Raw genomic sequence first — 24,189 nt, forward strand, 5'->3', positions numbered from 1 at the left:
GACCATGCTCAGCTACTGTCTTTGTTTTTTTTTGTTTTACGCTTACTCCTTTTTAGTTGAATTATTGGACAAATTATGATCATTGTCATTTTCAAAATAGTTAGATATTTAGATTAATCAAACCCCTCCGACTGAGTACGTCACAACTTGCGGGGCCGGGATGTGGGGGCGGGGTCATACACGGACGCACAAACAGGGCCTGCAAACAGTCTTTAACTGCCCACGTAACGTGATCTTGTATTTTGTCTGTATAAAAGCACTATGCGCGCCAGTTTCATCGTTCCGAGCCCTCCCAAGTCCATTTGCTTCCACGAAAGTCAAGCACGGCGTGCGCTCCCGACTCCCCTGATTTCAATGCAATTGATGGAGGCCACAACGATTGGCCGGGTCTTGGCTATATTCCGTCCAATAATGGCACGCCATAGCGCAAACGCCCCTTTTGAACTGCACCCATCTACGAAAATGCCAAAAGAAAGAAAACTCCGCCCATGTGCAAAGTTAGAACGCACTTTGCGCTAGACTTGGCTGTGAACGAAAATATGGCCCATTATGTTTTGTGATGCTGTGAAATTTTGGTGACATTCACTTCCTTAACCGTAACAATGTGCTGTTACTTTCCTTGCTTGCTTTGCAGTGGTTGAGAAATGCAGTTTAAAAATTAGAATTCTTGAAAATTGCTATAGTAGTGACTAAAACATCTCAAAACAAAATTTAAAATGTGTTAAAGTTAGGGACTTGGTGTAATTACTGTGTGTCTTTTTCTGCTTTCCTTGCTCAGGTTTTCTTCAGAGCAGGGACTCTGTCAAGGCTGGAAGAGCAACGGGTTGTTCAGACCAAAAGAAACATCTCTCTATTCCAGGGTGCGTGCAGGGGATATTTGGCCAGGCAAGCTTTCAAAAAGAGAAAGGTAAGACTTCTACACATTTGAGGAAAGGTTAACGCTTAAGCCCTATCCCACTGAGCTGCAAATGTTGCGTTTCGACAGGGTTTGGAATATGTGCATTTTGTTGTTTTTGTCATTTTAATTAGTCATTGTTGTCAAAGACATTGTGAATTCATAATTTTGCATTTGCTCATAATACCGTCATAATTTGTCATAAGACGTGTCTGCAAAGTTCTTTCCAAGGTCCCATTCATAAATTCACTCTGACGTCCATATACTACGGTAAGAGCGCGTGCTTATGTTCAGGCGGAGCAGGCTCCGTATGGAGCAGCACACACAAATCATATTTCTAAAACAAAAATCTAGTTTGGAGATAACATATTTTTTAGTTCGTATTTCATGTTTTAAATGTGCTCAATGTGCCCATGCACTGTGGGCAGCATGAACAGTCAAGCCAATGAAATTCCTCCTCCGCCTTTTCCTTTCGGCTTTTCCTTTCAGGGGTCGCCACAGCGAATCAGTTGCCTCCATCTAATCCTGTCATCTGCATCCTCTGCTCTCACACTAACTACCTTCATGTCCTCTTTACCTACATCCATAAACCTCCTCTTTGGTCTTCCTCTAGACCTCCTGCCTGGCACTTATAAACTCAGCATCCTTCTGCCAATATACTCACTATCTCTCCTCTGGACATGTCCAAACCATCTCAGTCTGGCCTCTCTGACTTTACCTCCAAAGCCTCTAAACATGTGCTGTCCCTTTGATGTACGAATTCCTGATTCTATCCATTCTGGCCATTCCCATAGAGAACCTCAGCATCTTCATCTCTGCCATCTTAGGTTCTGCCTCCAGACCAAACAACATCGCTGGTCTCACCACAGTTGTATACATTTTTCTTTTCATTTAAGCTGAAACTCTTCTATCACACCTGACACTTTTCTCCACCTGTTCCAGCCTGCCTGCACACGCTTTTTCACTTATTTTCCACACTCTCCATTGCTCTGGACTGTTGACCCTAAATACTTTAACTCTTCCACCTTCTTGGTCTCTTCTCCCTGTAACCTCACTCTTCCACTTGGGTGCCTCCCATTCACACACAGATACTACGTCTTGCTACGACTAACCTTCTTTCCCCTCGTTTCCAGGGCAAACCTCCATGCCTCTAGCTTGTCCTCCACCTGTTGCCTGCTCTCACTACATATCACAATGTCATCTGCAAACATCATAGTCCATGGCGATTCCTGTCTAACCTCATCTGTCACCCCACAGCTCCTCTCTCCAGATCTACAAAGACACAATGCAGCTCCTTCTGACCTTCTCTGTAATTCTCTGTCAACATCCTTAAAGCAAATACTGCATCTGTGGTACTCTTTTTTTGGCATGAAACCATACTGCTGCTCACAAATGTTCACCTCTGCCCTCAGTCAAGCTTCAACTACTCTTTTCTATAGCTTCATTGTGTGCCACAACTCTGCATGTCTCCCTTGTTCTTAAAAATGGGCACCAGCACACTTCTCCTCCATTCCCCAGGCATCTTCTCACTATCTAAGATCCTGTTGAACAACCCAGTCAGAAATTCTACTGCTACCTCTTCTTGACACTTTCATACCTCCACAGGTATATCATCAGGATCAAGTGCGTTTCCACACTTCATACTCATCAATGCCCTTCTCACTTCATCCTTACTCATCTTTGCTACTTCCTGGTCCACAACAGTCACCTCTTTTACTTTTCGTTCTCTCTCCTTTTCCTCATTCATCCACTCTTCAAAGTACTCTTTCCATCTTCCCATCACACTACTGGCATCCGTCAACACACTTCCATCCCTATCCTTTATTACCCTAACCTGATGCACATCCTTTCCATCTGTCTCTTTGCCTTGCCAACCTGTATAGATCAATCTCTCCTTCTTTACTATCCAACCTAGCATACAAGTCATCGTAAGCCCCTTGTTTGGCCTTTGCCACTTCTACTTTCACCCTACGCTGCATTTCCCTGTACTCCTGTCTACTTTCTTCAGTCCTCTCAGTGTCCCACTTCTTCTTAGCTAACCTCTTTTTCTGGATCCACTTCTGCACCTACTCATTCCACGACCAAGTCTCCTTTATTTCCTTTCCTTCCAGATGACACACCAAGGACTATCCTACCTGTCTCCCTGATCACATTTGCTGTAGCACCTCCTGACCATCCAGATCCTGTCTCAACTCCTTCCTGAAAGTCATACAACACTTTTCCTTTTTTAGCTTTTCACCATTTCGTCCTCTGCTCTGCCATTGCCGTCTTTGTCTTCCTCACCAGAGTTATCCTACACATTACCATCCTATGCTGTCTGGCTACACTCTCACCTACCACTACTTTGCAGTTGCTGATCTCGTTCAGAATACACCGTCTACACAAGATGTAGTTTACCTGTGTACTCCTACCTCCACTCTTCATAACACAAATAATTCTGAATGTATTGTGTGACCAGTCCATTCGTTTAAACAACAGTTTAAATCTATAAATGATTTTGCATTGTTTATGTTGTAAACAAAGATTATTCCATAGTTTAACACCAAATACAGACACACAAAAGTTTTTTCAAGTAATTCAGATTTTTGGTAGCGTGAAATCTCCATATCCGCTCAGTGTATGAGCGCACACACTCTAATTGTGAAAAACTTTGTACATTGGCTGGTAATGTTTTGTTAAAGGCTTTGTATAAAATTATAGATGTATAGCATTTCACAAGATCATGAAATTTTAACAATTTAGATTGAATGAACAAATTCTGCGTGTGCTCCAGAAAACCAACCTTATAGTGACTAATGGATTAATTGTATTCTGGTATTTGTTTCCCCAAACTTCGACAATATGTGAGGTATGGAAAAACCAAGGTGAAGTATAAAATACGAAGTGCATACTCATCAAGATACTGCTTTACTTTATTTAAAATTGCTAGGGTTTTAGAGAGTTTTGATGTTACATGTCTGACATGGGGTTTCAAAGACAATTTATTATCAATTATTACTCCCTAGAATTTATTTTTAATCACACATTCAATTGGCGCACCATCAATATTTATTTGTAAATCAGGATCCATTTTTCGATTACCATACAGCATCACTTTAGTTTTGCTTATATTTAAGGATGATTTATTTATGTTCATAAATTTTTTCAATATGCATAGTTTGTTGTTCATTGCAGTTATGAGCTTATTATAATTATCACTACTATAAAAAATATTGGTAACATCAGCAAAAACAATACATTTTAGTAGTGATGCACCGCATATTTGGGCAACAAAATTTTTCGGCCGAAAATGGCAACAATTTGCATTTTTGTCTTTCGGCCTAAATAAAAGTCAAGCAGGAAGAGAATGTTGCGGTGACGCAAGCAAAAAAATCAACACCAAAAAACGCTGCAAGCAAGTGTCTGTTTGAATTAAACACCAAACACGGGAGTGAGTGCCCGCCTTGTGCCTTGTGTCCGTTTGTGCACACCGGAGAAGGAGAGGGTTGCTTGATAAACTATGTCAAAAAAGAGAGCGCTGCCGAGTACTGCACTACAGGTAAACCACTCTTTCTCCTGCAGCGCCTTCGCTTTTTTCTTTGATGAGGGCCCCTCGAGCGCTTCCACTTTTTCACTTGCATTCTTGTAGCCGTGCAAAATATTTTCGCTAATGTTAGCACTGTTGCTATCAACAGTTTTAAACAAGTAAACACTTACCACAGGACGCCGTGTGTGATTTAGCAGTCCGTTCCCAAAGCCGATTGGCTGGTGCAAATAAATGTATTTATTTTTAAACATTGGTGAATATGTGAATGTGCCGATTTTAAGTGCGCCGCACCATGTGCCGCTCCAAAAAGCCTAAAAATGCGTCATCCGCACCGCACGCATCCGCGCCCGCCGGTGCGAAGCACTGTACATTGACTATAAAGTGCAATTGCACCACCAGAAAATGCTCAGTTGCTCACCCAATTTATATTGTGCTTTGTTAAAACGCCAGTGCTAAATAGGCCTAAATATTTTATAATAATATTATAATTTTAATTAGTTATAATAAATGCAATGATAATTTTAAAAATTGCATAAATTTTTTTCTGCGTTTCGGTTTTCGGCCAAGCATTTCTTATTTTCGGTTTTGGCCCAAAAATTTAAGTTCGATGCATCCCTAAATTTTAGTACTTGGGATACATTAACAATATCATTATTATACAAATTAAAAAGTTTTGGCCCCAGCACAGACCCCTGGTGGACCCCACAAGAAATATTAAGTTTATTAGATGCCCCATTTTGACATATCTTTTAAATATTTTTTGTTATTATCCAGCCACTCCCCGAATTCCATATTTTCCAAGCTTATTAAGTAGGGTTGAATGATTAATTGTACAAAAAGCTTTTTTGAAATCAACAAAAACACCCAACAGCATATTTTTTCTGATCAAAAGCATTTGTAATCTCTTCTATTGCCTCAATTAATGTTAATGAAGTAGTTCTTTGAGATCTAAAACCGTACTGACTCGGGGTCGGAATCTTTGAACGTCTCACGATTCGATTCCGATTCTTGGGTCTGCGATTCGATTCAGAATCAATTTTCGATTAAGAACGCTTTTTGGTTCAAAATGATTTGATTGACTCTATAGATGTGCAAGGAATTGTAATGATCTACTCTCAGTCTGACTCGCTAATGCTAATCAGCGCGCTACTCGCGGCACTTTTATCACTCAAAAGAACGGCTCCACACTGCAAAAAAAACAACTTTTATCGGAATAACTTGATCGTGACTTTTTCCTTCTACTCTCTAATGTGGCTACAACATTGTATTAGACCGCGTGGAACCACACTGCCCCTAAGAGGCCAAATCGGGCACAACATGAACAGCGCTCCAAATAAAAGGCACACACAGGCAAGACAGTAAAAAATTATTCAAATAAAATCGATTTTGGGGTCTTGGGACATTTAAGATAGATTCTGAATCGTACTTTATGAGAATCGATTTTTAGGCCCCAGTATCCGGGGGGCGAGCCCTATGGCCCCGCCGGGCTGGTCCCATATGCCCGCCGCGGTCTCGATGGGGGGGTTTGGTGGGAGGTTGGGAGGGGCCCCGCTGGTCGCTCCTCTTAACTCACTGCACTAGTTTTGCACAATACACTTTGTGTGCTCCTGGGTTCGCTCTCTGGCCGGTGGCCCCTGCGGGACCCGGGGGTTATCTCTTGGCGCTGCCGTGGCCTGGGGGTCCTGGGGGGTTGTGCTTGCTCTGTCCTGGCCGGGGTCGACAGCTCCCCTTTTTCATGGTTTTCATGCATGCCAGATCCACCACACCAGCATCTATCGAAATTCCAACACAATCTGCTTCTTCCTCTGGTCGTTGAATCGGTGGAAGCTGATGTCTGTGGATCTCGCTATAGCTTCACCTATCCTTCCTTCCTTTCCTCAATCCTTTGGTCCCTTGATGTCTCCCTAATTTGTTGGAATTTAGATGTTTCTGGGGTTGTTGAAAGACTTGGTTGGTAACCCGGTGGGTATTAGGTGATGTCTGGTCGGTGCTGGATTTCACTTTTCCTTTCTTTTCTTTGATCCTTCCTCGGGTTTCCTGACAACCTCACAACTTTTTAACTCTTTGACTGCCATAAACGTTATATAACGTTTAGTAAAAACCTACGGAGGGGCGCCGAGGACGTTAAAAGACGTTCACTATGTTTTTTTTGTGTTTTTTTTGGAAACGGGTGGAGGAAAGCCTTGGGCAGCTGTGCTGAAAGTATCAAGCAGATCTAGTTAGTATAATGACTCGTTTTGGCCCCTAGATGGCAGCGATGACTCTCTTTGGACAAGATTGGGTGGGCGTCAGTAGAAGACGTGAGGCGGAGCTAGAGTGTTGAGGGCACAATGGCTGATGAAGCAACAATGGCTGATGAAGCAACAATGGCGACCGGTTGCAAGCAGCTCACGCTTGAGCATTTTTTTTCAAAGACGGAAAGCATCGATCAATACTAAAAAGCGCATTGATGTCGACGATGATGATGATGGTGACTCCGAGCTTGACGCCAAAGTTGGAAGCGTTGACGCGACCGTTATGATCACGTAGTAAGCCTCACCGGCTAGCGATGCTAACGCCGGAAAACGCGCAGCACAACCGACCGGGCACTTCTGCACAAGCGGACAATCGATCTGACGATGGAGAGTAGTCGAAAAGCATCGACCAATGCACATTGATGATGATGATGATGGTGACTCCCGAGGTTGACGCCACAGTTGGAAGCATTGACGCGGCCGTTATTTTCACGTCATAAAGCCTCACCGGCTAGCGCTGCTAACGCCGGAAAACGCGGAGCTGCACAAGCGGACATTCGATCGGGCGATGGAGAGTACCCCGAGTCCAATGCATATTCATCGGAGGAGCGGGTACAGTCTGATCACGGAGAAGACACTGGTTCTGGACTACGATGCCACCATGAATGGAGTGGATAAGATGAATCAGAACATCTACCACCCGGTATTGGAGCTGAAGGACATGAGGAAGCCAGACGTAACACCACTGTAACGTAACCGTAGCATGATCCTGATAGTAGACTTGATGGCAACACACACTGCAGTATATACTTGCTATTCCCCGGAAAAAACGGCCGGCAAGAAAGTGTAGCTTCTGCACGCGAAGAGGCAATCGCAGTGAAACTAATCTGTTGTGCAAATCCTGTTGCGTCTCGTTGCACGCAGGGGAGTGTTACACAAAAAGAAAAACTGTCGTTGAAACATCCACATAATTGTAAATAGTACCACAGTTGCACACATTTGTAAATAGTTTGCCAAATTGTTGTCAAATTATTACACTGTTGAATGTAAATAAACGTATTTTGCTATCAAAAAACACTTTTTCATTCTTGGTGGTAGTGTTTTATAGAAGTAAAGCACTATTTAGGTGTTTGTGGCATCATTCATGGACAAAAAGAAGTGTAAAATTCACTAGAGTGCATGAAATAATATCGTTTCACTAAAAGCTTGATTTCTCCGTATTTTGGTCCAAAACAAGCGCATTTGGGTGAAACTAACCATTTTCTATTGTTGATTACTAAAGAACGGAATAAGGTAGAAACAAACTTTTTTTTTCTGATGAAAGATGAAAGTTCAATCTTTCATTTGGTAGTATGTGTGTTTCCATAGTCCAAACAGAAAATTTTCTGTGGACCTTGAAAGATCAGTCAAAATGCTTAAATCGGCTGGCACTCACAGCATCCCTTTTCTGAAAACGTCTGGCAGTCAAAGAGTTAATAGGTGAACTAATGAGTACACACTCACACACACGCACGCACACACACATACTCACGCACATACAAAGAAAAAGAAAAAAAAAGAGAGAGAATCGATTTTTGGCACACCCCTAGTACTGACCTTCATTTAATATTTGATGCCTATCCAGACACTTCTCAAGTCGAGAATTGAAAAGTTTCTCCATACCGTAAAACTAAAACAGCTTTGTTTAAAGCACCTAGAGTTCAATGTGTTTGGCTGTGCTACAATGAATGAAATTAATTTAAAATAAAAACATTCCAAATGTGTCCACTCATGTCAAGTCATAATAATGGGGCAGCATATGATCCGCCCTTGGGCCTATACATTTTTTTAAACTGAGGCTCTTTCCGTCACTTAGTTGAAGAGCCCTGCCCAACGTTCTAAAATCAGTTCGGGTACCAAGAAGGTAAAACTATGAAACATAAATGCTGCCTATTTCTATTACCATTCCAAATAAACTTGCGCTGCAAGGGTCACATTTTCACAAATAAGGGTTTTATATAGTGTATGTTTGACATCCCTGACATATTTGTCATTTACCTTTTCTGAATACATGGAGGCTGTACTGACAGGGTTTATGACCACCATGTTGGGTCCGGCATAGGAGTGAATGAGGTTTCCTCCATAGCGCTGTCGCAAACAATGCATCACACTGGATTCATTAAGATAGAGCAGTGAAGCCAGATCCTCTGACCGATCATATGATGGAGGGTTGGCCTGAAAGAACAAGGTTAAGAAAGAAAATAAATATTTCTATCAATATAAAATATATGCAACACACTGCAAAACAATAGATTTAGAAACGTTGACATCTCATCCAGAAATGAGAAATGAGTGTACAACTTTAGTTACACTTCCTTTGTGGTTATGATGCGTAGTTAACATAATACTGAGTTTTTGAAATAGAAGTTTTGAAATCTTAAGGTCCATAACACAAGTTCAGTACAATTTTCAACATTATTTAGTTAGGCAATAATATTATGTATTTCAAAGTTTCAAGTCGTTTTCAAAAACATAATTATTCCCTGATAAATGAATGGCTATGATAAGAGTTAGTAGATATGTACAATTGAAACATCTCCTTTCTAACAAAGTAAAGTTGTATTTATGCTGTTTCAGTTTCATTTCATTTTTCAGTTTCATGTGCAGTATACTATTTCCAAAGACAGATATGTATCTAGTTTTCCATTTTAAAAGTGCAAAAACTCTGTCATCATCACTTCTCTGTGTTTTGCTATTAATGGGATTTGTAAGCAAAATCGACCAAAAATATAGAATGCCACCTCTGTGGTGTGCAGCACAGAATATACAGTAGTGCAAGAGCTGATTTTCCGCCCAAGGATCATAGTACGTTTTTTAAAAGTATTAGGTTTATTTGAGTACATGAAAATGCATTGTATTTATCTCTGAGCCAAACATCACACCGTTTCAAGATATTCACGTGTCTAAAGACCCTTTCCTCCACTGTCCACGAGGAGGCAGTGTTGCTGTCTCCTTTGAACATTGAACAGTTTAAAATTGAAAAACGGGAATTCCATTATGTGTCAGGAAACAAAATATGACATTATTATTTTTTTTAATCTTGAGCTTGTTTTACCTTTACCCGGAAGACACTCTTCTATTGATACCTCTTTAGCCACTGCTGCTTTAGTGACGTAGAAGAGGGAAATTTAACAGTAGCATAAGAACGTCTTGTCAATGCAATGCAGTGTAAGCTTGAGGGAAACAAATTTAGAGTCGTATTTTGTTTCCCTACTTGTATCAAATAAACACAGTCGCGGTCAGGAGGTAGAGCCGATCGTTCAGAGGGTCTGCTGTTCAAATCCCGCTTTCCGCTCCGTCTTACTGTAACTGCAGCTGGACGGAGTCCAGGAAAAAGTTCCCCACGGGGAAAATGAAAGTATATCGTATCGTATCGTATCGTATGTGCTGCTGTGTCCTTGGACAAGACACTTGACACATACATTACCTCCAGTTCATCTCACGCTGGTGTATGAATGGTGCGAATAATGTGAAGCATATTTGAGTGTAAAACCGATGCATTATTAATAGAGGATCAGATAAAGGCTGGTTTCAATTTTGAATTTTAATGAACCTGTGGGCAGTATTTTATTTTGAAATGGCTTGGTCAGAACCATCAAAAAGCCCAAAACAGGTCAGAACACGGTCTCGGGCAGGGATGGCAAATTGCGATCCTGCAGGTTTTCGAGCTTTTCCTACTCAAACTGCAGCTGATTCCAATTAACAGGATCGTTATCAGGGTTATGCAGAGCTTGCTGATGAGCTGATCATGAATCAGCCGTGTTGAAGAAGAGAAAGACCTGACCAAAACCTGCAGGACTCCGGCCCTCGATCTCTCCCTGGCCTAGGGGTTGTAAACAGGAGACGGCTCGTTCCAGTTCAATGGAGACAGCAACAATGCTTTCTTTTGTACGGAAGCAGAACAGGCCTTTAGACAATACCTGAGGACCTGAGTATGTGAATATCTTGAAACAGCGTGACGCTTATCTAAAAAATAAATGCACATGCCCGCCGATTCACAAATGCACATTCGACAACTCACAAGCAGAATTGAACATTTACAATTGGTAAGTCACGATAAATGCATACACAACATTAACAAACAATTGTGAAAATCTCAGATATTTGTGAATCTAAAAAACATGATAATCACAAATATGTTTGTGGATACGAAAAACATGAAAATTGTGAATATATTTGTTGATCCCAAAAAAACGTGAAAATAACAACTTTATTTGTGTGAATAATTTTGAGACGAATCTCTCCCCATAGATATAGATTGGGTGCAAATAATGAACTACAGGAAATGATGATGAAATAATGGGGAAATACTGTAGAGAGATGAGGCATCAGGCAAGCATTTGTTTTTCTCCTCGATTATTTCACTCACCTTTTCAATATCATCCTCATCCACATCAAGAACTGTGCCATCATGCTCTAGTTTGATTTTCACCTTGCCTTCTGGCATGGAGCCTGGCTCTGTCTTTACCACCGTTGCTGAGCACAAAGCACAGAGGACAATAGCTGGACATTAGTCAGCATACTTTTGTTTTGTCACCAACCACATGGAGGGAGCTACATGTTGATGAAATTGTTTACCAATGAACAGCAATACAATTTCTAACAATATAACCATTATAAATTGTTGCTAATGAACATTAACATGTCTCAGAGTATTAATCTGCCGGCTTCTCTCATCGAGTGCAAGTTGCATTAACAGAGGAAGAAGACAGCTAACCAAACAAAGAAAAAAAAGAGGGGCCAGGTGGGGTGGTGGTACAAGAAAAATAAAGTTTTTAGAAAAACACAAAAGGAAACTTAACATAAAGACATAGAAGGTGTGAACCGATGAGGAAGACGTGGACTGAAGCCAAAGAATAAGAAAAGGATGGGGAAGACAAGTCGTTTCTAAATTTGCGTCTTTGTCCGTTCTTACTACTTTGTGATCTCATGAAATGTCATCAAGTCATATTCCAATAGAGATCTGGATGTCATGGGACTTTTTCTGTGAACAAAGTATGCACACACCAAGAATGCACAAATTACTAAAATAATAAATGTTCTTGTCTGCTTGGCTGGGAAAATATCCCAAGATGAATTTTGTGCTGCTATCAAAATAACAGTGGAGGAGAGGAGTATGTTTATAGTGCTGTGAAACATGGCGAAAGGTACTGGTCAAGTCATCTTTATTTATACAGTATAGCGTTTTTAAACAGCCGTAGCTGTCACAAAGTGCTTTATAGAAACACATAGCATAAAACATAACATAAAAAATGAACAATTGTGAAATCTTTTCAGAGAGGTGTATAACAATGCAGATTTTAAATGAATCCAAGATAAGTGAACTGTGAGCAGAGAATGAAGACAGGGGGGAAATCACCACAAAGGGAGGCAACATATCAAATCCTCTTGTTATTTTAAATAAATGTCAATTGGTTCTTTCATTTAGGATTATGATAATACTAATGACTAATCTGTGAAGTAGAACAACCATATTTAAAAAAAAAAAAAAGTTAAAAAAAAAAAAGTTTTACCCTTCCCACACAGTTTAGACGCATTGTAAATATATTTGACCACAAAAAAACATAAAAATTGCAAGGACAATATTTATAGAAAATACGTTATTAGTGTTTGTGTAAGCATGTGCTTTGAAGAGGTGGGGCAGCGTGACGTCTGTGTGTGAGTGTCTGGGCGTGAGAGGTATCAGATAGCTCATGCATGTGTGACAAGTGTTGCTGTGTTAATGTTCTCCTAGCATTCTATGGACGGTTGAAAAATGATGATTGTGGCTCTACTTTCACACCTACTAGGGCATTACATAAACAATGTAAAAACTAAGGCTGTCACTTTAACGCGTTAATCTAGATGAATTAATTACACGCAAATGAGTGTATTGAAAAACCCCGCAATTGATCGCGAGTGGCAAGTCAATGCGCAATTTGGCCTATCGATGTACCCGTAGGCGGCAGAGGCACGCCACTACGGGGTAACACTACTAGCCACTACGAGCATTGACAACAGCAGACATGGACGTGAGTGCAGCACAGCCAGGAGAGCGAGGCAAACTTATTTGGACCTATATCTCCCAGAGTCGTTATTTTGAGTGTTCTATTTTTTTCAATGTACATCTTTCACCTCGCCGGGACCCGCGGGGTTGCGCCGCTGGGCTTCCGTAGTTGCTGCCGCAACTGCCATTCATCATGGAGGCTACAAGCTAGATCACCATGGCGGAACGCAATGTCGTGAAGTGATGGCACTGACATCGTTGGAAATCTGTCGTCAAGACGAGTCCGGGGATGTCCTTAGGTACCCCGGTAGGACGTACGGTTCGGGAGATACGGCCGCCCAAAGACCTCCACGAGACCGATGATTTCAAGGTATAGTAAAGGCTTATAGTAAAGAAAAAGAAAATAGGCTGCTAGATGTGATGGAGTCATGACGTTTTTGGCAGTACAAGCCTGATAATCTAAACCCATCCGCCTCAGAAAAGCAAGAGAGGGGTTTTATTAGCTACTTAAAAAAGCAAGTAATAACTATATTAGGCTCAAAATGACAGTAGTGCTCGTGGTTAAACGCAAGTTTATTTATAAAAAGAACAAAGCCAGGACTTTTAACAAGAACGCAGTGATTTGTACCTTTTGTAAAAAAAGAAAAAGAAAAATAGCGTTAGTTGTCAGATCCTATAACCTAGCTTGGGGTGGGTTTTTGATTTGAGTTGACACTGAGTCCCTCAGTATCAACAAGAGTTCGTCTTTTGGGTTTGAGTTGTTATGACCCAGTGATATGGTTAAACGTTTTATTTTGAATTTCATTTATGAAGCACTTGTCTCCCTCTCCAGAGAGACTACATCACTCTTCTCTTCTTGGTGTATTTAATTGATTAGTCATGCACTACAATTTTGTAATGCCCTGGAATTCAAATTCTTTATTTGGGGACCTTTATCAGGTATGAGATTAAAATAGACGAATTAGATTGATTAATTGAAAATCCTGTAATTAATTAGATTTAAAAAAAAAAATTAATCACCTGACAGCACTAGTAAAAACCCATTTAAAAATATAATCCCTTAAATAATGTGATATAGAGAGGGCACGAATGCTTGACTGCGAGATAACAGGGGAATACTGTAGAGAGATGAGGCAGATGGACTGCACAACCTCAGACAGTTGAATTGGTCCAGTGTGTTCTGTTTAGTAATTTATTTAAAAAAATAAATAAATCAACAACAAAAAATCCATTAACCGCGTTACATTTAAACCCGCAGGGTTCAAAGCGTGAGAAATAGTGGTTTGCAGTCCAGCAATTATGGTAATGTCTCAATAATCTAGGTCTTTCACAAAGTTTGAATACAATGGCAAAATAAATTTTGTGAAAAATGGCTGTTATTTCATAGTCCATAATACTGCATGTAGCCCCTACCCCTACCCTTCCTCAGTGCAGCCAACAAGTAGGTGGATGCCATGAGAATCAGGATCATCTTGTAATGATTCAAAACATGCACAGAAAGAACACTTTGGATAGGAGGCATCCAACCTGCAGTGCAAAGTGTGCATGACTGTACGAGCGTGTGTATGCAAAGCAGTGTTAACTTACCCAAAGAGAAGCCCTCCTTATGGACAAGCCAGACTTTCTCAGAGCCATACCAAGCCTGCTCTGCCGCTATCTGCTCCTCAGTCTTTACCTACGTGACAAACAGACAAAAAGTAAGCAAGGTATCCCCTAAGGAGACTCGACAACAAGTCAGCCTGGTGTCTTTCTTCAACAGCTGGCATTTCCAGTTCAACACCAGCCTTTACTAAAGGATCATGCAGTGTGGATAACGGTGGACTGAAAGTCCATTAAGGAATACATGCTCCTTCAGAGTCATATGTACAGTACAGGCCAAAAGTTTGGACACACACACACATCGTTCAATGCATTTGCTTTATTCTCATTACTATTTACATTGTAGATTCTCACTGAAGGCATCAAAACTAAGAATGAACACGTGAGGTTATGTACTTAACAAAAAAAGGTGAAAGTTTCTTCAAAATAGCCACCCTTTGCTCTGATTACTGCTTTGCACACTCTTGGCATTCTCACCTCTGGGAACTCCTTCAATACTGTTGGAAAACTTTTCAGGTGACTACTCTTGAAGCTCATCGAGGAAATGCCAAGTGTGTGCAAAAAAATCATCAGAGCAAAGAGTGACTAAGAAACTGGAATAAAAAACATGTTTTCAATTATTTTACCTTTATTTAAGCACATAACTCCACATGTGTTCATTCATAGTTTTGATGTCTTCAGTGAGAATCTATAATGTAAATAGTCATGAAAATAAAGAAAATGCATTGCATGAGAAGGTCTGTACAAACTTTTGGCCTGTACTGTATGTGTGTGGAAAACACATCAAACACAACTCAATAAGCCAAATAATTAATAAAAACATCATTAAAAAATAAGCAAAGGATATCTTAAAGGAGACTTATTATGCATTATTTTCAAAGTTTAAAACAGTTCCCTGGTGGCTTGATAAAATGTCTGTTATTCTTCTGCACAGTAAATTCTGGAGAGTAAATTTGACTCTATTTAAAGTAAATTTGACTCTAGAGTGGGATCACATAGACTCAGTTTTAGAGTAGGCTAAGATTTACACTTGGAAGAGAGTAAAATAAAGAATTGGGGAGAAAAGTCACTCAAGGGTTGAGGAACGAACTCACAATCTTCAGCTTGGGAGACTGCACACTACCACCTGAGCTATGCCACTCCTACTATTTGCTTATCTCCAAGAGGAGACCAAAAATGTGATGTTTTGATGAAGATTCTAGCTGACACGAGCGATATACTAATACAAAACAGGAGCTGCCTGACTCAGAGAGTAGATAGTCTGTCTCCCAAGATGAAGGTCGTGAGTTCGTTCCTCAACCCTTGAGTGAGTTTTATTTTTCCAATTCTTTATTTTACTCTCTTCCAAGTGTAAATATTACTCTAAAACTGAGTATTTGGTCCCACTCTAAATAGAGTCAAATTTACTGTGTGGCTATGTATTATGTAAATTAGCCGCACTGTCACATCACAATCTTACGCAAAATTGGCATCTAACATAAGATTTCCTTTATTCTTTATTTCATATTTGATGGATGAGTAGGCATTATTTTTTTTTTAACAAAAAAATAAAAAGTCAATTTTCTTTAATACGTCCCCTTTAAGCTCGGCATGATTATTGACAACAAAATGGTGATTTTGGAAAAACTACATTCAGCAGGCAAAAAAGGTGACCACAACACAGTATTGAACATTGATTTGTGATTATGGGACAGGTGTGGAGATACACACTCAGGCATCGTGCAGGTCAGACCTGGGACTGCTTAGAAGCAGCATGAGATGTCTGAAGGAGGGCTACAGGGTCCTCTTCCACTGATCCCTTTTGGCCAGCAAGAAGAGGTCAAAGTTCACATATGAGTAAAGAATATATAAAACATAGAAATATGTGTAATAGATCAAATATAGACAGTGCTGTAGTTTTTAAAAATGTAACATGTCTTTACCTAATGACATTGGACACCGTAATTTCCACTAATGGTTTTTTGCCCATCAGTGGGAGCTCAGAGTATAGTCATTGACACTCGTGTGAGCTTATTTTCATGAGATTTTTAAAAATAAAGCTGTAGTGAAAGTTAAAAATATATATATATATTAGTGCTGTCAAAGTTAAAGCGTTAATTGATTAATTAATCACAAAAAATATCGCATTAATCATGAATTAACGCAGATTAATCGCACTATTAATTTTGAACATTGATTATCCTTTAGCGTGACAGCGGATGGCTGTGTTTAAGGTAGTACAGGTTGTTTGAGCAATAAACATAATTTCATGCATTAAAGTAAAGCATTTAATGAATGTTTGCGTATCACATTTAGAATATTTGTTCATGTTAAAATACCAGGGTCCTTTTTTTCCATTTTAAATTATGCAAGTAATTAACGGATTAGAAAAAGAGGAGGATGAGCGTGTGCAGTGGATCAAATTTTTTTTGAAGACGTCCTCATAACATTAAAAGTTAAAAGAATTAACACATACGGTGCTCTTCAAATATGGCGGGAATTTTTTGGGGGATTAAAAAGAGCCTTTTTTATTATTATTTATTTTATTAATCGTGATTAATCAAAATTGTGATGTGATTAAGCTGATTAAAAAATTAAATCGTTTGACAGCTCTAATATATATATATATATATATATATATATATATATATATATATATATATATATATATATATATATAAATACAAGTTTATAAATGTGATGCTAATACTGGTTAAACACAACCTTGTGAGAAATTCATAGTAAAGATACTTAAAAAAGTGAAACGTTGATAGAAATAAATTTGTAGACAAGTTGAGTTGAGTCCATCCAGAAATAACTGGTTAGGATCTCCATTTAGACCAAGGATGTGCAAACTCTGAAGGGCCCCATACAGAAGGATGCAAGGGCTGCTTTTACATCTTTCATTTAACACTAAACTAATTAATCAGTGTAGGTAAATATATTTGAAGCTATATTTATTTTTATATATACACCATATAAATGGAGGGGGATAGCTGTGTAATAAAGCAAAACAATGATTTTTCGAATGATGGCTGCTTAGTGTAAAACAAGGAAGTGTGAGATAAGAACAAACTTCTTGTCCAGGCTTGTAACTCAGTGTAGAAGGTAATTAGCAATACAATGTAGGTGAATGTGTTCAAATTTAAACATAGCCAACCCTGGATATGCTCTATATTTTATTTTTTGGAGGCGACTTCTAAGCAGGGTACAATATGAATGGCTGCTTGCAGAGTTGAGTGAACAAGCCGCCTCTTGGAAATTAACTTTCCCGCCATCTTTCTCTGGCCATATAGCCATATGGCTCTATGCAAACCATCAATTACATTTTCAGAAAGATAAGAGAGATCAAAATGTTTTTTTTCCTCATAGAATAAAAACCAAATAGCAGTCATTTAACTCATCAACAAGCACACAGAACAAAATGTAATTTTGACCATAAAATGCTGTGCGGAGTCAATTAATGCATGCTTTGAAAGTTGGATCAGTGGCAAACCAAATTAAAATGGTTTACTTTAAATGTGAAATGAGCCAATTATATGAATTATTGCAGACAGAAGGGAAGAGGGAAAGGAAGAAGGAATCCTGGCATTCAAGCACAAATTCCTGTAAGATGGCCAAGAAGAAGGCTGGACAGCTCTTGTACCTGGAGAGGGTTTAGGGGCTGTGAGGCTACAAGGGCGGCAGATTGGACAGTAGATGAAACACTGACTGGCAGCTCCAGCTTAGCCACAGCAGCCACAGCGATATAATCACACCCAATGTGAGCAATGTGAGTAAGCCAGTGAGAGGAAGAGGAGAGAAAGAAAAATAAATACAAAGTCAACATGGAAGGTTGGATAAAGAGAATGCAAAGTAAAAAAATAAAATAAAAAATAAAATGTGAAAAATTAGCAAATGACAAGTCTTAAATACACTGTGATGGACTTAAAGCAACTGACTTCATAGCACTTGTCAAATAGGGACATGTAAAATTAAATATGCATGGCGTGGATAGTGGATACCATTATACCAATTAAACAATAACTACAAAATTAATGATAAATCACCCTAAAGGTCTGAATAGGGGACTGAATAATTTGGTCAAAATCATGGCATTCTCTATGAATGTACAGTTGATATAAAAATTCTACACTGTTAAAATGCTAGGTTTGTGACATGAGAAACAATATGTGATGTTATACAACAGTACAAGTGTTTCTGATGTGACTTGTTTTCACATCTACAACTACACCCAAAATAATGCACTCTATATTTTGTTAAAACTAGAAATGCATGGTCATTATACAACCACAATGTATGAACACAATCTTGCTGTCATTATTTTTAGTGTCACAAAAATCTGGCAATTGAACAGGCAGGCACAGATTTTGTATATCCACTATCAAATATTGCTTGTGTGAAATCCTGTTGTTTATTCTTAATACGTACAAATGATACACTTCAAAACATGTAATATTCTTCCTGAGTGTTTCAACTTCGAGAAAAGACAAGGTGAGAATTTTTCCATCAATTGAAAGACAATGAGACATTTCAAACAGATGGGGTTATTGAAGCTGAGGCTGGAGTGACAAAGTCAACGGGAACCACATTACACTGCAACCACGGACGTGAGAGTGACATGCTCAACTTCACTTTCCTTTGCTGTTTCGCTTTAAATATATATAGTGCGAAGCATATTAGGCATAGCAGCAGCCACAGTTTAAGTAGCAGGTCAAGTTAAGCAGCAATGTCAGCGATGCTGATGTCAAGCAACAGACAAAAAATCTGCACCTTAGCCATGACAACCAGTGGAGTTCAACATGCTGATTTAGTTTACTTTTTCAGTACTGTCTTTCACAACAACAGCAGAGCAGTGTTTACCCATGAACACACCATAAACATATCAGTGCAAACAAGAGACAAACAGAATGTGGCACTTCACACAACTCAAAGAGACAGTGGAGACATTTACAGGGATGCTGAAGATCCTCATTAGCCGTTTTTGAGCCTCCTCAGTGTGACTGATCAGTGTCTCCTATAGGTCAAACAGCATCACATTCAGTCCAGGGGCACTGATGCAAACAATCCAAAACTATAACTTAGCAAGACTACCCAGGGAAAATGATTACCAGCTCAAATATCAATCAACTACTAGGAACAAACAGCATGTCAACAGCATGTCAATTTTTTTAACGACAAAAGTGCCTTCAAAAACATCAACTATTAGGAACAAACAGCATGTCAATTTCATACCAACAAAAGTGCCTCCAAAAACATCAACCAAATATATACAGTTGAAAGAAATATGTGTGAACCCTTTGGAATTACCTGATTGTCAGCATGAATTAATCATTAAATGTGATCTGATCTTAATCAAAGTCACTACAACAGACACACCAGCCATCTTAAATAAATGTCACAAAAACAATAACGTTTTCAAGTTTTTATCAGACACACTATGTAAACAGTAACAGTGCTGGAAGGAAAAAATATGTGAACCACAAGGCAAATGATTACCTCAAGCAGAGAAATGGGGGGGAAAGAATGGAAATGGTCTAGAATTCCTTATGATCATTATGTACATGTGTTCTGCAACTCAATAAAAACACCTAACTCCATGAGTGAGAGTATTGCTGCCCAAGGCCAAGGAGGATTGACCAGTTGCTTAAAAAAAAATATAAAAAAAAACTCCAGCCTGCACTGTGACATCTACAACATGGAAGCATTTTTACTTGGAAACAATTTCTTGTGTGGTATTTGTTTAAGAAAAAACTTTCTTGGTCTATTGTTGTGCCTTAGATGAAGATCAGATGACATTTTATGAGCTATTTATGCAGAAATCTTGTAACTGTATATGTAATCTATATTGTTTTTAGTTAAAAGCCTTTCCGAGCATTGATCCTTACAATCGTACATATTCACACACTCACGACATCAACCTATTAACAGTACAGTTCAACACAGAGGTCATTCACAAGTTAAAGCTCTAACTATGTAACTGCTTTTAAGTGTTGTACTTTTATCAGAGTATATTAAGAAGTTGAATTACGTTGTGTATGAAGTGCCCTATAAATCAGTGATTTTATGTGTGGTGTTTTTTTAAATAACTCCTAGGTACTGCCTCGGTACTGGTACACATCAAAAGTATGTGAAATGTTTTGTTCCTTATCAAGCCCTCTGTGTAATTTAAAACAAAACACACACATCAGGGAGGAGGTGATGTCCATGATCACAGGACATTGACTGCAAAGGTTTTTCATCCAAGTTTTAAAGAATTATGAGAATTTTACAGTACAGCCCAAATGTTTTTACAATTATAAGTGGAACCTATATTAAGGTAATCGTAATTAAACAATACCTCTTGTTTTTTGACAGCTGGGTGATGAACGGGACTGATATCTGCTGGAGGAGGCAGTGGGCCAGAGCTGCTACTTTGATGAGGGTGGTTCACTTCAGGTGGCTCATTTGGTGAGATAGAATGACATGGAGGATGTAGCGAGGTCTTTTTGGGGACTGGTGCAATTGCTGCATTGGCAGAGAAGGATTTTGTAGAAGCTGTTGGTCTAGTAACAGGTACAAAGCCTGGAGGCGGACACAAAGACGTAGGCTTGGGTGCTGGGATAAAGCCAACAACTTGTGGCAAAGATGTAGGTCTGGAATGGGAGGACTTGGTAAAACAGGGAGATGGAACAGATTTATTTGAAGGCATAACTGTTTCAGTCACAGGGACTACCGGAGACTGTACTGGAGAATATTGATTGCCCTCTTGTGACTTTAGGGAAATTGTATCATCTTTCACCTCTTCTTTGGTCTCAACTTGCGTTTCCTCTTTGTTTTCATTTTTCTTGTCCAATTCTTTTGTTTCCAGATGGTCATCCTTACGTATTCTTGGTCGAGGTTCCCTTGTCCTACCTCTCACCATCAAGTTGGACAATCCACGAGAAATGTCATCTTTGTCTTCTGTTTTGATTGTGTCATGTTTGAAAGTGAATGTAGACTTCAGAGGGCCCTTGGACACAAAAGCTGGAGCAATACCATTTCTGGCTACTTCTGGAATTTCTGATGAATGTGTTGGCACATTTTTTTCCTCTACCCCTGAGGGCAGGACTTTCCTTACAACACGACGTACTACCTTCACTACTTTCTTGCGAGTTAGACCTTGATCATCTGTAGAGTCCGGCAATCTGCCACATGGTGCTGTGATATTACCTTTGGCAGTGCCATTGACTGTGCTTTTATCCACAACCCCGTTTTGTTCTTGTTTACCATTCATAACTAGGTTCGGATGCACAGAATTATGTCTTGCTTCAGGACTCCTGAATCGCTCTGATGATGATTGCTCAGGACTTTTAAAGCGTTCTGGTACTTTAACAAGTGTTCTGACTTCAGGTGGCGAGGGACTCCTGATTCGACCAACCACTTGTGAAGAAGCAACGGCTGGGGGGCTCAATGCTCGGTATAACCCCCTTCCGGGATCGAGAGCAGGCACAGACTTGGCCCGGTTGGACAGCCCATCACAATCTGACTACTCACAGAGAAGAAAAAGGGAAGATAAAAGAAGGAAGCTCAAGTATCATGTAGTTACCCATGCAGATTTTGATACTGAATTAAAATGTGTATTCCTGTACACAAAAATCATGTCAAATATTATTTTTTTGTTGGATACACAAAGCTTAATTCTTATTGTTATTGGATATCAATGTTAAATTTAATGAGAATCCTAACATACACCTGGATTTTTATGTTGTGGTTAATCGTATTACCACAATGAATCACTCACATTTTTGCTGTCTGGCTTGTTTTCATCTTTGACCTAAATAATTTAATAAAAATGAGAGTATATAAAAACCTTAATACTTGACATAAAGCATTGTACACCAACCCATGCAAACCACAAAACATGCATCACACAATCTGATAGGCTGCCTTGATTCTCTTTCTCAAGAGAACTAAGACAATTGCAATCACCCTTGGTTGTTTGCAAGTTATCTACAAATAAATAAATAAAATGTGCATAAATTCTGCAAAAATGTCTGTCTGACACACAAAGACCACGAGTAACAGTATGTTAATACAAAACACCATGCTAGGTTAGGTTGCTTTGTGAAATTTCCAAGTGAGACTTCCCTTTTGCTCCCAGAAGGAAAAACGAGATGAGAAAGCCATGTTGGCTGATCTGCTGTCATGGGCTGTGGGGTCAGGAAGAATACGATAATTAAACTAAATGAGTATCTATGCAACACATAGTGTATATATTTTATTCCTGAAAATACATAAATAACTAAAAATAGAGTGCAAGAACATTGTACATTGTACGTGTCCGGGTTATCAGTGTCTTGCTCAAGGACACTGCAGCCGTGTGCCCGGAGATAGTCTTAAACCGGGGTCCCCACGGTGGGACATGACGAATCATTGAATCTCAACCACTCGGCCAGGGCAGCCCCAAAGTCATGTACTCTATGTTAGATTCATCAAAGACTAAGTCTTCCTGAGATTATCTAGAGACAAGCTCAAGGTGTACCTTACCTCTCACCCAAAAGTCAGCTAGTAGAGGTTCCAGCTCATTTGTGACCACAACAAGGAATCTATATATAAGTTTGAAAGGTTAGTAATACTTCCAGTGATTCATACACCATGCAAATTAAGCTTATGTTCAGCCGTATTTGAAGTTGCTGACTCTCTATTTAATCAGAGCCAATTTGAATTTTTGTTGGGTGTCACTTGTCACGTTATACAGTATGGAGGGGAAGAATAAAGAGCAATGGTTCACTTCCAGTGTACGATGACTGGATTAATTTTTGCTGTGACATTGCTATGCCTGGGTGATAAATACAAAAACAATATGTATTGTGATCGACAGGTAATCAATATCATTCTAAAATACATTCGATAGAATGTTTGATTAAAAATAAATCAGAAAGATAACCCCAATCTTGAACTGCGAGGCAATCAGCAAAAGTGTACATGTGCACATGCACACACGAGCGTGTGGCATACATGCGCTAAATGATACTATGGCTTAACTTTGTTCAAATAAATGACCAGTGGCATCAGTGTAACATTTGCAATAAGATTATATTCTGCAAACTAAAATGACTAAACACCACTGCATAGATACAGTACACGGTGGAGAAATAAAGGAGCACCCTGACTATGATGTGTCTAGCTCTGGTTTAAGCATCCTCCAAGCCTCAAACCTGACAAGAGCCAGATAGACTATGTGAATCACTGAAAGGAGTTATCCACAACATAAATCTGGGACTGCTCCAATGTGATCTGCTCGGGAAAGGCGGGACATTCAGTACAATACTTTGAGCTGATTGGGTGATGCAGCAACTTGTGCACTCCTACCAAACTTTTTGTTTTGTTTTGACCAATCACGGCAACGAATGAAAATGTCATCATTGGCATGCCTCAAAAATCTGTAAATAGTGTTACCCTTCCGTCACAAATCACCCACAGCTTTACTATTTAAACACCACATTAACAATAAAAATGGCTAAACTTGTCACTGGGATAGACTTGCTTTTTTGCATTTGACGTCTCACACCGTTATCATGGAGTTTCATAACTAGTGTGTGTGTGTACTTGTACATACTACATTGTGAGGACCAAAATACGTCTTTAACCAACAGATTGAGGAAATTTTTGTGAAGTGAGGACACTCAAGACCTCTTTTTGAGGGTCAAGACTTGATTTTAGAGTTTAGGTTTGAATTGGGTTGAGGTTAGGGTAAGGGTAAGGAATGGAGGTAGGCAATGATTTTTGATGGTTGGGGTTAGGTGAAGGGGCTAGGAAGTGCATTATGTCTATGGATGTCCTCACAATTATATAAGTACACGTGTGCGTGTGTTCATCCATCCATTCATCCAGCTTTGTTTGTCTGTCTATCTGTCTTTCTATAAATATGCTTTCCCTCTGTGTTTTATTAGCCCGGTGGCACACCAGG

The 24,189-nt window shown here is 39.4% G+C and overlaps 1 protein-coding gene across 4 annotated transcripts in view; it reads right to left on the minus strand.

Annotated features, from left to right (window-relative positions):
• The window catches only part of myo18ab (myosin XVIIIA b), a 118,911-nt gene that overhangs the window by 63,206 nt on the left and 31,516 nt on the right, over positions 1 to 24,189 (minus strand). For 2 of the 4 annotated variants that reach the window (XM_086079825.1, XM_086079824.1), the window contains 4 exons: positions 16,012 to 16,077; positions 14,268 to 14,355; positions 11,064 to 11,170; positions 8,693 to 8,869 (listed from right to left, as the gene is read on the minus strand). In XM_086079825.1, the coding sequence (XP_085935951.1) occupies positions 8,693 to 8,869; positions 11,064 to 11,170; positions 14,268 to 14,355; positions 16,012 to 16,077 (438 nt within the window). Of the gene's footprint in view, positions 1 to 8,692; positions 8,870 to 11,063; positions 11,171 to 14,267; positions 14,356 to 16,011; positions 16,078 to 24,189 lie in introns of those variants that run through there. The other 2 variants (XM_086079827.1, XM_086079826.1) reach the window with 1 other exon arrangement.

The sequence above is a fragment of the Leptonotus elevatus genome, chromosome 7 (genome assembly GCF_054856555.1).
Source record: "Leptonotus elevatus isolate MCC_2025b chromosome 7, RoL_Lele_1.0, whole genome shotgun sequence".
NCBI classification, from domain to species: domain Eukaryota; kingdom Metazoa; phylum Chordata; class Actinopteri; order Syngnathiformes; family Syngnathidae; genus Leptonotus; species Leptonotus elevatus.